We start from the raw sequence: 16,638 nt of genomic DNA on the forward strand, positions 1-16,638 counted from the left end.
GGCCTTCCAGAACAAAGCACACACCCCTATACCTCGTGGTTCTTAGTTACAAAGCATTGGGACAACGTCCAGCCCTCTTTCATGCGAAGTGGCGTGTTCTGTGGGAGTGTCAATTATTCCTATCTTCTACTTTTTTTCTCTTTAGTAGCATTTAATTAAATAATATAATCACAAAATAATTCCGTAAAATATATGAGACATTCATAACTAAAGGTCTTATCTGGCCAGTCATTACTCCTAAGTGTGGTGAATGCAACTACTCACAGTGGTGAGCATTAAACATCATAGTAACTATTTGCAAGATCAGAAATGGAAGCTGTTCTTGATGCACCTTATGTACTAGGTATTCAATACGTTTGGGTGTGACTTATGATAGCGAAAATTCTTCATTATCTGGAGATTTCCATTACAGTTGCCCTTTTACGGATTTATAACGCAGAATATGTTTTGTCTCCGAAACTGAAGTCTCTGATGGCAGTAAGGCATTGATTGCCCTACCTGCTGAATCATCAGGCAACCCATTACATCTGAATTTATAATAAAGAAGTAAATGCTGAATGAAGTGTGGTAAAATTTAGAAAATAATATATATCTGTCTCTTCATGAACTCTCCAGACACATCCCTTCTCTTGTGGTTAACTGTCACTGGAGGCATTCCAAGCAGCCTTAGGGAGGTGCAAGCTTCTGATATAAAGACCTACAGTAATCTAGAACTGAGGGTACAAAGGTTCCCTACCAACGCAGTCCCTCAGTTCCTATTTTTGCACCTGCTTAATCAGGTTGTAGAACAGTCTTCTCTCATCAAGTGGAGGGGGGGACTAACAAATTTTCTAGTTTCCCTTTCACCTTTCCCTTTAGATTTCAACTGCACTCTGTCTCTGTACATATGTGTATCTAGAGTGTTTTTATTCTTGTTCCCCTTCTGAGAAACTTGTTGTAGTTTACAATGCATTTCAAAGAAGGGCTTGCTAGAGTTGTTAGATTTTGCTGAGCTTTATTCCTGACTTTGCAATCAGTACAGAAATGATAGATTAGGAAACAAGACTCAGTGACTGAGGAGAGTCCTTCCCATCTGATGTCCAATACTGAAATTTAAGATGCATGCTTTTTACAATAGTAAAATAACCAGGATTAACCAGAAAATTTGTTGTCTTGTCTGTGAAGAAGACAGTAGAGGTGTGCAAATAGCTGAGTTTTTGATTCACTGGCAGTTCCAAAAATTGAAGAGAAAATACTCATTTCATGTCAACCTGAAACCTACATTTTTGGGCATTTTCGGTGAATAGAAAATTCCAAAAAACAAAAGCAATTTTGGGTCGTACTTGATGTTTTGTTCAACCCAAAAATGAAAGGTTTGTTTTCATTTTAGGCATTTTTAATCATTTTCTTAAAAAAAAAAAAAAAAAAAAAAAAAAAAAAAAGGAAAACTGGTGATAGAGACCCAAAGGGATCTAGACACTTCACAGAACCAAGGACGAGGAGGTCTCCATGGTAGTGCCCCACTTCTTATATCCAGTAGATAAGTGGTTGGGGCACTTAGCGGCAGGTGTAGAAGAAACTAGGTTTGAATCCCGTCTCTGGAGCAACAGACTGCAACCTACAAGTGCCTAAGCACCAGCCTACTTGGCTATTATGGGGGTGGCTATTCTCTCTTAGTCTCTCCTGTTTGAGTTGTTTCACTTGTATAAATATTTAAATATTATTAGACCGAGAGATAGTGAGAGTGACTCTCTAGCCTCCGTTTTCTTGTACTGAAAACTGCTCTTAAATCTGACCATTTGCCTAAAATGCAGTGTTTACTATAGAGCTCTGTAACAAGCAAGTTAATTAAGTTAATTAAGTTCAGTTGGATATGTAGTGTTGCAGAGCACTGTTAGACCACTAAGTTTTCCACCAAAGGGGCGAGAAAGCTATTATATATAATTATAATATGATATATAATTCATATTACATCCATCTATTAGTAGTTTGCACAATCTATAAAATGTTTTGGGATCCGTTTAAATTAAAATTGCTAATAAACTGTAAGATTAGTTCCTACTTTCATATTTAAATAGGTAAAACTTTGCTGTAGAAGCACTATGGAAATATTTTAAAGATGTATTTTCCACTGTATCAATAATATGACGTTCTGTGATATTGTTTTTCTTCAGATTGCTTTGTCTGGAGTATCTATGAAAACAAGTGAAAGAATAGCATGTGAAAAAACAAGAATAGCTAACCCTTTGGGTATCTCCTCATCGCTTGGTACCCTCATTCAACTTCCAGTAACATTCATAGGACAGATGACACACGCCTGCGCACACATGCACACAGACACACTGGAAAATATAGATACCAATCTGTAATGCATTTTATTCCTCAGATCTTTATTTGTAGAGCCTTTGCTTTTTATTACATCCACTGTTGAATCTTTCACAGATTTCATCTTTTGTAAGGGGAAAAAATCTACACTTAAATTTCAGAGCTTTACTAGAACTGAATGCAAGCTAAAACTGAGCAAGATTAAACCAATGTACAATAGAACTCTTCTTTTTGTACTTAATGGAGTATATGTGGGTTTTTTGTTTTGTTCTTTTTGTTTGTTTTTTTTAAATATAACCCTCTTCTCCTCAGCTTAGAGAAACAGATGCAAACTTGGGGAAGAGCTCCAGGATCCTAACTGGCATGTTGCAAAGGTAAGAACAAGGTAGGGATGCCTTTGTCTCTATCTGCTTTATTATTTTTAATTATAACTCAACATTTGGCTAACTTGCATGTTTTTTTCCTCACAATCCAGTACATAGAATCTCTTGAATCTAAATATTGATGTTGGCACAAGCATTCACTGAGGAAAAATCAGATGTGAGGGACATTTTTACCATAGGAGTTTTGCACAAACTAGGAAAAGAATTTAGGTTGGCTATAAAATAGTTTTCCCATTGTGTAACGCCAACAGACCTGGTTGTCAGCAGGCGGGATTGAACCTGGGACCTCTGAAGCTTAGTGTTTGAGCCTCTACTGCATGAGCTAAAAGCTAGATGGCCATTAGCCAAAGCTTTTAGCAGACCCATCAATCTATAGCTGGGTTAAGTGTCACTAGAGGGGGACGAGGCACCACACCTAACAGGGGTAAGTACCAATTGCATCGGAGGTGTGGCTCCTTTGTTGAACTATTTGTCGTTTTTTATCCTGTTCTAAACAATAGGCTGTTTAATTGAGATAAAGCACCATTATTCCTGGGTATACAGTAAGGGGTTTAAACCTATTAGTTTAAATTTGCTGTTTTATATTTATAACACAATTTATACTCAGAGCATAATTTAAATAATTCCATTCTAGTTTGAACATACTAGGGAGAATCTTTTTTAGACATTGTATTTTAAGCATTCATTTCCTGTGTAGTGTAATATTATGGAAATGTATCCTTGGGATTTAAAGTGAAGTCTGAAGAAAAAAATTGCAAATCCTAAAAATCTACTTGGGATTTTAGGGAGAAAGATATTCAGTGATTTTCAGCCACCTCGAATTTAAATCAATACCTTTACACAGAAAGCTTGTTTTAGTCAATGGAATCCTTGGACATAGAGTTATTTGCTCAGCAAAGCAGTACACTTGTAGCACTATGATGTCTGTATTTCTAGACTCATAGTTGGCTCCATAAGGAATAGTCACCCTAATTATAAGTGGCATCGGACATGCTAGGAATGATACTTTAAGGACTAGGTTATTCACAGAATATTCCACAAGAAGTTGATATGAGCTGACCCTTCCTAAGTTGCTCTTACAACATGCAAGCCTTTTTGTAGTGGTATTTGTTCCTTTAAAAAAAAATCCAGAGTTTTAGCTAAGTTAGCGACTTAATCGCTAGCCTCGGAAAAATGGCAAACGGAATTTATAAGTTTATTCTTCAGTGCAAGCTTTATCTCTCTGAGTCTCCTTCAGAAAATAGCTTTCTTAGTTCCTGTATACCTAGCTGACAAAGGTTAAGATAACTGCACTTCGTGCCTCCATTTCACAGACTTCTCACGTTTCCAACTCTGAACTATAACATACAAAACTCTGTGATTAAGAGTAATATGTAAGTGACACAAGCTAAATTCAAATCTATGGAGAAGGAAGTGGCAATTGCAAAGAGATGCTTCAGTGCTTGTAGACAATATAAAAAAATACTATATTATAGCCTCCCCAGGAAGGGCCCTGCGACATGAGCTGTAACGAATATTCTGCATATGTCTCCATTTTGTCAAATCTCATTAAAGGGGCTTCTTGCTTTATGTCAATTGAGCTGTCCAAAAATCATTCATCATTTTTAGTGTAAAAAAAATCATGCAGTTATTTAAATAATATCATATTAATGTTAAAGTTCAGCTGTCATTTAATAGTATGGCTTAATCAGACGTAGCATTTAGGAAAAATAGTTTTTTTCGGGCTTTACTTGGCTTTCAGGTTGGCAGATTCAAATAGGATTTTATGGGTTTCTAACCCAATGTATTTTTTCCCATGTTTAGCTTGATGTACCTCAGCCTGTTTTTTACAGGACTCTGTAGTCTGTTATTTTCAATAAAATAAGTATCTGCTCACATTGAGTTTGAATACATTTGCAAGTAATTTGAAGAGGCTGGAACAAAAACATATGCTGTAACCTTTGACTTTGTTTTGTGTTTGGAAATCACAGTTTGGAGTCCTAGTTTATATGTGTTCCATAAACCAAATGAAAAATATGACCTTTGTGAAATATACTCGAGGCTCTGTTTTCCGACAAATGGATTATGTAGTCAAACACTAAAAAGACATGTTTTTTGTATGTCAGAAGGGCAGTGGATTTTCTCTTTCTTTGTTTAAAAAAAGAAAAGAAAAGAAAAGAAAAAGCCTAACTGAATCACCCAGCTGGTTAAAAGGTTAAGATTTAGGCCAAGCAAATAGGGTATATCTGTGCAATTCATACAGATGAGCGAGCATAAGGAGTTGCCTAAGTGGAGGTAATTGATATAGTAGGAGACGCTCTGAAAATTTTCTCAGGACATTATTAGCAAACAGGTAGTATCCAGGAGTGATATAATATTTCATGACTATAATGAAAAAACTGTCTAGCAGTATCCCAGCCTCAGCGGCTTCTAAATGTTGTTTAGCCATTGAGGAGCAATCACAAGAGATAAAAACAGGAAGTCAGCAAAGTGCAGGAAAATAATTAGCATAGATTGGCAATTGGGTCCTAGTACTGCTTACCCTACTAAGTACCCCACAGACATTCATTGAATTGCTGGAACCAATAAAGAACAATGATGGAAGGCCATATTTCACAGTTATCAGAAAAGATATTGTTACATTGAACACTGTAGTAGCTGCTATCATGTACGAATCTGCTGCTACTCTTCAAAGTCATACGCCTGTCTTAGTGATTACAAATGTGATGTATTGAGTATAATTGTTCATATTTCTATAGCTGGGAAAGGCCAACCATCCTCTTTTGTGAGCATGGTCAAATGTAGTAAGGAATTACATATTTAGAGAGGCTTATGAACCTCAATGCAGATTTAGGCTCCAATCTGACGGTAAATACCTTTCAGCTATATAGAACCTTTCATTAAAGGCAAGTAAACGTTATCCCTACTTTACAGCTGGAGGACTGAAATAGACACAGATTAAGTGACTTTTCATAGTTTACACAATGAATCAAGGGCAGAATAGGAATAGGAATTCCCTTATCACAGTTTGCTGCTCTAAACCACTACAGGGAAATGGCTGCCTCATATGAATCAGAATTCATTGCCTACTACTAGTTTGGCACAAATAGCTGCATGTGCGGTATTCAGCTGAAGAGAGACCTAGGATAAATGTTTAAAAACTGTCTCCTCACTTAAACTAGAATGTCATCCATCTTCATTTCCAAATATGCAGGTATTTTCAGTATCCCAAAAGGACCCTAGACTGAGATTGCATCTAAAATCGCATATTGTATTTAGAAGTTCACTATGAGGAAGATCAGCCAACTGATAGGAATTTTGCAAAGATCAATCAAAATGACTAAGGGACTATTTAATTATTCATTTTGGTGTCACTTATCATGGCTCTCGGCACCACCAAAATTTAATACAGTGGTAAATCTAAAAATGTCAATAATAACATTAGGCCAGCAAAATTCCCATTGTAGTTTCCAGCTGAACAGATTCTCACATAAGACAATGCAACTTTTCCAAATCTCATAATGAGGCCCCTTCTGAGTCCTCCATTCTTCTGCCTCACCCTTTGCATGATTTAGCCAGGTCCACAGTTTTGTTGGACAGATTCGAGGGAAAGTATAAATCCCACTACAATTATGAGATTCCCTTCATTTGATAACACAATTTTCCTGCCTTTCTTTTGTCCTGATCAAGCCATGAAAAGCTTTAAGAAAGATTTAGGATAACTCTTGGAGAGTCTCCAAGCCACACACTGCCTCTCATGGGCCAACAAACAAAATCAAACAATAACCAAATAAATATTCCAGGTGTGAATCTCTCAACAGCAGATGCATTCGGCACCAACTCTTCCTCTAAATTCATTTATTTCAGCAGATGTAGAATCCAAGAACTTTTTAGACATCACCATTATTACAAAAAGTATCTAGTACCCTCCAAAATGACACATTGTTTTCCCTTGTAGAACATAATGGTTTCTGACCTTATGACTCTACCTTCTAATAATTCAGATTTTCATCTTCTGAGTTGTTATATGAGATGTACTGGAAAACTCATGAACACATCTGCCCATATAAAAGGACCTTTTTTTAAATTTAATTTTAAACAGGACACAGTCAGTTACGGCTCTAGCTGATGGAAATGAGGCAAGGAAGTATACAAGTCTCAGGTGATAAATCTGAATTTCCAACATCTGTATGAATGCCACCACTAATAAACTAGGAATAAGTAGTATTCTATCCAGTGGTAAAGGTGTTGAGTTTCTTCTGTAAGATTGTTCCCAGCAATCTCTGGCTATAAACTGTCCCGATTTCCAGTAGCCAAACTTTTGTCTACCCTTGGAACTTTCAAAGGTTTTTAGTCCTACACTTATTTTTTCAACATTTCAAAATTCATTATATTTAATAAGTGCCCCTGGAAACCCCTTGAGAGTCTGCACCTCAGTTTGTGAATAAAATGTGCCGTTTATAAAAGTTGCTCTTGTTCCTGGCAGTTTTCAAATATTACAATTGTTGCAAAGAGGACTAGTCTTTATTTATGAGATGAATCCAGCTTTAAGGAAATTGACTCCCAGGTCTTACATGTGCGCCACCTCTACAGAACAATTTGGCTGAATGACTAGGGAGCAATGGATCCACCAGGCTCTTTTACTTATCCCTTTGCTCGTTGAGATCTCAGAAAATTAAATGTGGTCTGCTCCACTTTCTCAGAAGTTCTTCCTTGTCTGCCTAGCCCACATCACCACTCTCACAAATAGCAAGAGAGAACATTCAAATACAAACAGCTGTGCAAAGGAGTTCCTCGTTTACCCACCTTTGCTTGTTTCCATCCCAAAAGTCTTTCACAATCGAACTTTCTTTAGAGCAAAAGCTCTTCTCACTGTCAGTGTGATGCTTGTGTGATTTGATTCTGCAGTAATTCTGATGGAAGCTTCTATGATCTCAAATGCACTGCGATAGTTCAGTGTAAGATTAGGTCTCTCTTTATAACCCTCATTTTCATGCTTTTGGATAAGTTTTCCTTTCCAGCAGAAATTTTGCATGCTTTGCAGTGGCAATTTTGTTTTTTGAAGTTTGAGTAGAATCTGTTTCATCAGTTTTCTAGTGCAGAAAAAAAAACAAAACTTCAAGGTGCTGTTCTACTCTGAAAAGTGATTTGAAATGGTACATTCTTGTGCAAATGTCTGCCTCCGATCATGTATCTAGAGTCACGTCTGTTTAATCCAGTGACTTATGCTTTGATTCAGAAAAGCACTTAAGCACATGCTTAACTTTATGCATGTGGGCAGTCCCTTTAACTTGAAGTAGAAGTGGGAGCTAGGGAAAGAGTTTTAACTCTTGGTCCTTTCCTTGGGCAACACAGCTATGCACTGCCCCATATTTGGGGCTTCCTGCAAAGTGACAGACTAGTCCAGGGGTCGGCAACCTTTCAGAAGTGGTGTGCCAAGTCTTCATTTATTCACTCTAATTTAAGATTTCATATGGCAGTAATACATTTTAATGTTTTTTAGAAGGTCTCTCTCTACAAGTCTATATATTAATAACTAAACTAGTGTTGTATTGTAAAATAAACAAGGTTTTCAAAATGTTTAAGAAGCTTCATTTAAAATTAAATTAAAATGTTGATCTTACGCCACTGGCCTGCTCAGCCCACTGCTGGTCTGATGTTCTATTCACCTAGGCCGGCAGCGGGCTGAGCGGGACCTGCGGCCGGGACCCCAGCTGGGAAGGGTCCAGCAGCCAGAACTCCAGACCAACAGTGGGCTGTGTGGAGCCGGCAATCAAGACCCCAGACTGACAGTGGACTGAACAGCTCAGCCCACTGCTGTTCAGGGGTTCCATCCGCCAACTCCTGCCAGCCGGGATCCCAGCTGGCAGATCCGCTCACCCCATTGCCAGTCTGGGGTCCCGGCCCTGCCCACATGCAGTGGGTTCCTACCTTCTCCCTGGTTCTGGCCCTTTCTCTTCCTCTCTCTCTCTGCACTGAGCACAGGGCTAGGGGTGAAGGGTCTGGCCAGAAGCTAGAATGAGGGAGGGGGCTCAGGGTTGGGGCAGGAGGTTTGGGTGTGGGGGCACTTACCTGGGCAGCTCCCATTTGGTGTGAGAGGTGCAGGTGGGAATGTGGGGGGGGTACAGGAGCTCCCATTTGGTGCTCAGGGTGGGGATGTGTGGGGTGCATGGGATGTGGGGGAGGTGCAAGAGTCAGGGCTGGGGGCATGTGAGGGGGGTGCAGGTGTCACAGCAGGGGGGGATCGGTATGTGTGTGGGTACCAGAGTCAGGGCTGCGGTTGTGGGAGGTGTGTGAAGGAGTCAACAGAGGGCTGGGTGCGTATTAGGAAGGTACAGAGCTCAGGGCAGGGGTCTTGGGGGGAGTGCAGGGCTCAGGGCAGAGGGCTGGGTTTGTGTGGGGGAGTCAGGGCTCAGGGCAGAAAGCTGGGTGACTTCCCCCCGCAGAACCCTGAATCCCCCTCTTCTTGTCCCCTGATTACCCCCTCCTCAGATCCCTGCCCCTAACTGCCCCCCAGGACCCTATCCCCTATCTAAGTCTCCCTGCTCCTTGTCCCCTGACTCTCCCCTAGGACTCTACCCCCTACCTGTCCCCTGACTGCCCCGACTCTTATCCACACCCCCCACACCCAGACAGACAGACACACCCTGACTCCCATGTCTATCCAACCGCTCCCCGCCCCTGATAGGACCCCCAGAATTCCCAACCCATACAACCCCCCCTGCTCCCTGCCTGCCCCAACCCCTCTCCACATCCCTGCCTCTTGAGAGCCCCCTCCCCGAACTCCCAACTCATCCACCCCCCCAGCTTCTTGTCCCCTGACCACCCCCTCAGAGACCCCCTCCATTCTAACTGCTCCTCCCAGGACCTTCCTTGCTTTCTATCTCCTGACTGCCCTCACCCCTATCCACCCCTCACCACCTAACAGATCCTGGGACTCTCATGCCCCATCCACCCACCCTGCACCCTGACTGCCCCGTCCAGAGACCCCCACCCCTAACCACTCTCCTGGGATCCCACCCCCCCATCCAACCCACTCTGCTCCCTGTCCCATAACTGCCCCCACCCCTTATCCAACCGGCCCCGAACCCCTTACCATGAGGCTCCCCACTCATCTGGAGCCCTGCTGCTTCGCGTGCAGCCCTGCCCCTCAGAATGCTGCACGCGTGATGGCAAGGCTCCGGATGAGCTGGGAGCCTCTTTCCCTCCCTGTGGAGCCAAATACTGCCCCGCGGGAGCGCGCAGCCTTGGCCCCCAGAGTGCTGCGCGCATGGTGGCAGGGCTCCGATGGGAAGGTGGGAGAGAGACCGGCAGCTTGCTGCACTTGGCCGGATACTCCGGCCTGGGAGCGCAAACTCTGCGGCTTGCCACTCCAGCAGGATTTTTAATGGCACAGTGGAGTCCCAGCAGGCCCCAGCGTGCCATTAAAAATTGGCTCACGTGCCATCTTTGGCATGTGTGCCATAGGTTGCTGACCCCTGAACTAGCCTATAGTGTTATATTAAATGTATGTCATAAAATATACAGGATGTATAACATAGGCTTTTAATGTTACTGTGAGAACATTACTTTTTTTTTCATTTCCTGAATTTCAACATTTGTAATTTAAATATTACACTAATGTAAATATATTTTAATATTAAATTACTCCTTTGTGATCATGAAATATGGCGTCTATCCAATGAACTGAAAACTGTGTGGCAAAACTAATCACAAGGTACTCCTTGAATAATTAACATATTATTGCCCTATGTTATGCCAGAACAAATCTGAGAACTAATTACTGCTGGTCATTTTAGTCACTTTTTCCCATTTTAACAGGCAGTCTTATTTCTTTGTTGAAGTGATAGGGAAAACATCTGGAAATCTTAAATGTAATGTCAGCATAATTCCTAAGGGTAAACATACTTCATTATTAGGAATTCCAACCAGAAAACATGTAAACCTTTGAGACTTGTCAAATAAAGGGGTAAAGTTATCCTAAGGATAGAGGCATGTATCAGTAGTACTAAAAAGAAGAATTTTAAAAAATCAGTGTACTTTTCATTGGGTTCCGTGTTCTTATTTCAGATATGAAATGTTCTCTTTTATATATTTCAAGATGCATTTCTTGTAATTAATGAGCAGTTAACAGCCAGTTTTCAGGTCTTGCCACGCTTCCAGCAGACAGTATTTTCTGCATGTGTGGAAATGATAAAAAGCTCTTCGAAAATCATATTCTGCTTTTACTTAGCACAAGAAACACTTCCTGTGAGCCCATCGTGGAAGTCAGGGTGCTTTTCTTGCATGGTGCTGTGCAAATTTAATGCCCTTTGATAGCAGTGGGCACTGAAGATTCTCCGCAGGAAATGCTCAGCACCACTCGGAATCAGGCCGTATATGACAATTTCAGCAGTGCAAGCCATGCCCTGAGAGTCAGTGTGTGCCATAGTGTCCTTTGCAAAACCCCAATTTTTAGCAGTTAGTAATGCAGGGATAAAAATTTAATCAGAGGTTGAAATGAGGCAAACAAGGTCTTAAAGAGAAGATAATAGATCTTTCATTTTAATATTTTCAATACACAGGATAAAAAAATATGCATTTTGCTGCTGAAATCTTGTTATTTGTGCCACGTCTTAGGCCTGTCACTCACTTATTCAGGCAGAAGTGTGCAGATCACATGCTGGACATCTGTTTTATTTTTCAGTTTATTTTGGAAGACTTTTTCCCTATGTCCAGTTGACCCCCTGAGCCCATTATGGACATTACTCTCAACAATCTTCATAGGATGTTCCCTCTTTTCTATTTTATGGGCAATGGCCTTTGTTCCCTCTTCTCCAATCTCCCTTTTAAACCCACTGGAATTACTGTCTCACTTGTTCCATTCCTGTCTCCCACTGCGGCTCCCGACCCACTCTCATCAACTTTGTCCATCTAAACAGCTGGAAATGGCATTATCGAAAGCACAGTTCTGTTTTTGTGAGACAGAGCAGGTTCTTAATGGATACTACTCCACACTAGATCATTCTAGACTACATATACCAAGAATAGTTAAATAGGTTAAATAGCATACAGTCCTTCTAGTTGCACTTTGTTTGAGAGATGCTAACTGTCACTAAGAGATTAGAGCTTAAAAGAAGACAGTAAAGTTTATAATAATTTGTTATGGGAGTGAAGCAAAAGGCATTTCATAGTCAGCAATGACATGCTGTAACCAAAATAAGTGGTGTGTGCCATAACTGTAACATCACGGAAAGTCATAGCTCATGGCAGCAAATTGGTGCAATGCTTTTTCATGATGGGTATGATTAGTTTCTGTTCAGGCATTCGGCTGAGTTCTCTCACATGTGGTATTGTGAACCAGTAAATGAAAATATTTTAAATGTTCATCAGATTGTTTATGCTATGAGGGTGAAGTAGGGAAACCACTAGCATAAGCTGAAAGTGGAGTTTGTTCTTGTAATTGGACACAACTCTTCTGAAGTCAGCGATGTTGTACCGATTAAGGCCAGCACTGAATTAAGGAACATGTTGTTTTAACACAACTCCCACTGTAACTGCCACAGAACAACATATACCTACAGTTATACTTATTGCATATCAGGCAGTGTATTTAAGACATTTGTTTATAAACATGAAGTCCTGTTGAGATAATCACAGCTGCATGAAATCCTGCCTTGTCAGATATTACACTTTGGTCTTCAAGTTAGTTGAAAGATGAGCAAAATCATATGCAGATAGACAGCATCTCTGTGACTGCATCTAAAGAGGCTCATGTGTTCTACCATGAGTATGAAATAACTGGTGCTCAGGAAATATGTTTTTTCTGCACTTCTCTGAGTCTAAAGGATATAAATATTTGATACACAAAGCTTAATTGTAACCTCCACTTTTCATCAAGTCAGCCTTATTTGTGGGATTTTTGGAGCATAGATGCAAAAGAAATCCATAGCTGTCCTAACATGCAACATTTCGGAGCTCAGATGTTGCTGAACTACAGTTTTGTGCACAGACTGCTGTGAGGTTTGCAGATGCAGGGACTATTTAATTTGTTGGCGTTATGCATTTGTATATCTGAGCTCAGGAATTTGCTTAAGATGAGACACAACAAGTAAGAACATTGAATTTCCATTGTTTGAAACTTCAGTATGAAGAGAGGAGTGAGACAGAAAATAGGAAATTGACCAAAATTTGAAATGTGAAATCTGTTAGATATTTTAAACCTTTAAAAAAAAGATGTATGCTGTGTCGTTGCAGCCATGTCGGTCCTATGATATTAGAGAGACAAGGTAGGTGAGGTAATATCTTTTATTGGACCAACTTCTGTTGGTGAGAGAGACAAGCTTCCAAGCTTACATAGAGCTCTTCTTCTGGTCTAATTCAAAAAAAAAATTACCTCCCCCATCTAGAAAGGGAGGAAAAAATATTCTCAAGAATTACAACTATTTTTCTTATGAAGCCATTTGTCTACATTGCAGACTGTTCTGCTTATTCTGGGAACAAATAGAAGGGAACAGAGATGGTGTTTAGTAGGCAGAAGACAACCCCATGGACATAGTTTGTTGAGTTCCATCATTTGAAGAAGCTGATTTAGACATTATGGTTGTGATTTCCAGACGTGCTCAGCATTCCACTTCATCTGTTCTGATCACGCACTGGTTTAAAGGACCAAATCTGTTAAAAACAGTGTAATCTTCACACTGATGCAAAATTGGTGTGAGATCAGAATCTTGCCCTTTATTACCTAGAATTTAAGAGCTAGTTTTCATTTTTAATTCATTTCAGTTTTGCTATTCTGAGATAAGGTAAGAGATAAAATAAAAAACAGTCCTATGGGGAAGAATTCAGGATTTAGGGCAATGGTCTCCAACCTTTTTATACACAAGATCATTTTTTGAATTTAAGTGTGACCCAGGATCTACCCTGCCCCTTCCCCGAGGTCCCACCCCACTCACTCCATTCCCTCTTCCTCCATCACTCACTCTCCCCCACCCTCGCTCACTTTCAGTGGTCTGGGGAAGGGGGATGGAGTGTGGGGTGCAAGCTCTGAGAGGGAGTTTGGATGCAAGAGGGGGATCCCGGTTGGGGCAGAGTGAGGACTCTGTGCAGGAGATTGGGTGCAGAAGAGGGCTCTGGGCTACGGCAGAATGTTGAGGTGCAGGAGGGGTTACAAGATGCTGGCTCCGGGAGGGGACTTCGGACTGAGGCAGGAAATTGGGGTGTGGGAGGGGGTTTTGAGTCTGGCTCTGGGAGGGGGCTCAGAGATGGGGCAGAGAGTTGAGGTGCAGGAGGGGTTACAAGATGCTGGCTCCAGGAGGGGGCTTAGGGCTGGGGCAGGAAGTTGGGGTGTGGGAGAGGATTGGGGTGCAGGAGGGGGTATGGGGTGCTGGCTCTGGGAAAGGGCTCACAGCTGGGGCAGGAGGTTGGGATGTGGGAGGAGGTACGGGGTGCTGGCTCCGGAAGGGGGCTCGGGTTGGGGTGCAGGAGGGCTGTGGGCTCCCGCCGGGTGGCACTTATCTTGGTCAACTCCCAGTCAGCAGTGCATCATGCCCCTTCGGCCCCAGGGGGATGGGGTGCACATGGCTCCGCACCGCCCTTCCCTGCAGGCACCACCCACGCAGCTCCCGTTGGCTGCAGTTTCCTGTTTCCGGCCCATGGAAGCTGCAGGGGCGATGCTTGCAGACAGGAGCAGTGAGCGGAGACCCCTGCCCACCGTGAGGGCATGCTGACTGCGTCCAGGAGCAGTGCAGGGCCAGAGCAGGCGGCAGGTAGCCTGCCTTAGCCCTGCTGTGCCACCTGACTTTTAGTAGCTGGAGATCTTGTCGATCTCAGTCGATCTTGATCTGCTGGTTGGTGACCACTGATTTAAAGTATAGGGTTTTCACTTGAATCAGTTAGGAGAGAAAAATGGGGTATTGTTCTAAAACCAGGACCTAATCCTTCCAGCTTTACTCAAGTGAACAGTTCTTACACCTTGTATTGTTATTGCTATCAATGGGACTACTCTTCACTAAGGACTACTCATTTGAACAAGGATTTGCAGACTCAGATGGTGACTCTTCTCGATTAAATCAACAGCCAAGCAAAACAAGAAAAAGCTGGTTGCAGATAAGATAGTAGAGCTGTTATGGTGGAACTTATGTCCTTGAGCAGCATGTGTAGATGTATTAGACTGGACCTTTGAGTCATGGGGAAGAAATGTTCACACATTGCTAACCTGCCAACCAGCTGTCTGAAGAATAACAAAGCCCTGAATTAGAAAATGGGGTCTCATAATGTGAAATTGTTTAGTCTGCTTAGTGGTCGGGGGTATGAGGGTTTGCTTATTTTTCCTGTGTTTTAGACATTTTCCACCTTACTGTGGAAGATTCGATTCAGATCAAGGAGGCCTATAAAAGTCACAGTAGGATTTAAACAACAAATTTGAGGAACGTAGGAGAACTTCTTTAAATTTCACACCTACGGTTTAAACTACTGTTTATCATATGTTTATAATATGTCCATAATACTGCTGTAAATCTAGAGTAACTATTGAAATCAATTGAGATATTCCAGATTTACACAAGGATAATGAGAAAATGAATTAGTCAAAAGAGAGAATCTTGCAACATACTTGTCAGAGACAAACTCAAATTGTAAGTACTAATACTCCTTTTCCCCTATAATTGGGTTCATTAACTCGAGTAAAAAAGTGTCCTTGTCTTCCAGTAGATTATTATTAACTGCTGTTTTTTGAGACAGCTGAGAAATAGTGGAAGCAATATGAATAGTTTATGCTTTTGTATCTGGAAACACAAGGCGTCAGACCCCCTCAGCTGGTGTAAATCATCAGTTTGAAGTCAGTGGTGCCCGCGGATTTACACCAAATGAGGGTCTGACTAATTTTTTTAAGTAATTGATTTATAAACATGGTTTTGGTTTTGTCGCATTTTACTTGGAATTTTATACAATTATATGTGCTAAAGAGTCGTCTGTGCACAATTGCTCATAATTGGTATTCCTATGTTCCAGCTGAGGAAAATAGTAAAGGAGTTTTTCAGTGACCTGTGTGCGTTCTGCAAATATTTACTTACTGTGTTGTGAATGCTAACATGGTTCACCCGAAGGATCTCTCTATGTAGCGTTTATCATGTAATAGCTTTTGTTTAACTTGCACTTGGCAATATTAAAACAAATTGCATTATCTGCCCAAGAAGGGCGCTTTAAGCATTTGGATTGGATTTTAGATGAAATGTGACTTAAAGCACCTTCCAGCACTGGGCAGTTACGTCTTCGTCTTGCCCTATCCAGAGGATCAACTGGTTACTTAAGATTGGAACATCTGTGGCCAAATTCTTTCCTTGAATTGCACTGCTCTGCTTAGACATAATTTGAACTGAAAGCCTGTTTGTATATCCTTCATTAATGAAATGGATGATGGGATGGATTGCTCCCTCAGCAAGTTCACGGATGACACTAAGCTGGGGGGAGAGGTAGATACGCTGGAGGGTAGAGGATAGGGTGCAGAATGGCCTAGACAAATTGAAGGATTGGACCAAAAGAAATTTGAAGGGGTTCAACAGGGACAAGTGCAGAGCCCTGCACTTAAGATGGAAGAATCCCATGCACTGTTGCAGGCTAGGGATCAACTGGCTAACTGGCAGTTCTGCAGAAAAGGACCTGAGAATTACGATGGACGAGAAGCTGGATATGAGTCAGCAGTGTGCCCTTGTTGCCAAGAAGGCTAATGACATATTGGGCTGCATTAGTAGAAGCATTGCCAGCAGATCGAGGGAAGTGATTATTCCCCTCTATTTGGCACTGGTGAGGCCACATGTGGAGTATAGCGTCCAGTTTGGGGCCCCACCACTACAGAAGGGATGTGGACAAATTGGGGGAGAGTCCAGCGGAGGGTAACGAAAATGATTAGTGGGCTGGGGAACATGACTTACGAGGAGAGACTGAGAGAACTGAGGTTATTTATTTTACAGAAGAGGAGAGTGAGGGGGAATTT

At 41.5% G+C, this 16,638-nt stretch overlaps 1 protein-coding gene across 4 annotated transcripts in view; it reads left to right on the forward strand.

Moving 5' to 3' along the window:
* The window catches only part of VTI1A (vesicle transport through interaction with t-SNAREs 1A), a 349,350-nt gene that overhangs the window by 218,700 nt on the left and 114,012 nt on the right, over nt 1-16,638 (forward strand). For 2 of the 4 annotated variants that reach the window (XM_030568804.1, XM_030568805.1), the window contains one exon: nt 2,617-2,678. In XM_030568804.1, coding sequence (XP_030424664.1) covers nt 2,617-2,678 — 62 coding nt within the window. Of the gene's footprint in view, nt 1-2,616; nt 2,690-16,638 lie in introns of all 4 variants that reach the window. The other 2 variants (XM_030568806.1, XM_030568807.1) reach the window with 1 other exon arrangement.

Source organism: Gopherus evgoodei, chromosome 7, assembly GCF_007399415.2.
Source record: "Gopherus evgoodei ecotype Sinaloan lineage chromosome 7, rGopEvg1_v1.p, whole genome shotgun sequence".
In the NCBI taxonomy this organism is placed as follows: Eukaryota; Metazoa; Chordata; order Testudines; family Testudinidae; genus Gopherus; species Gopherus evgoodei.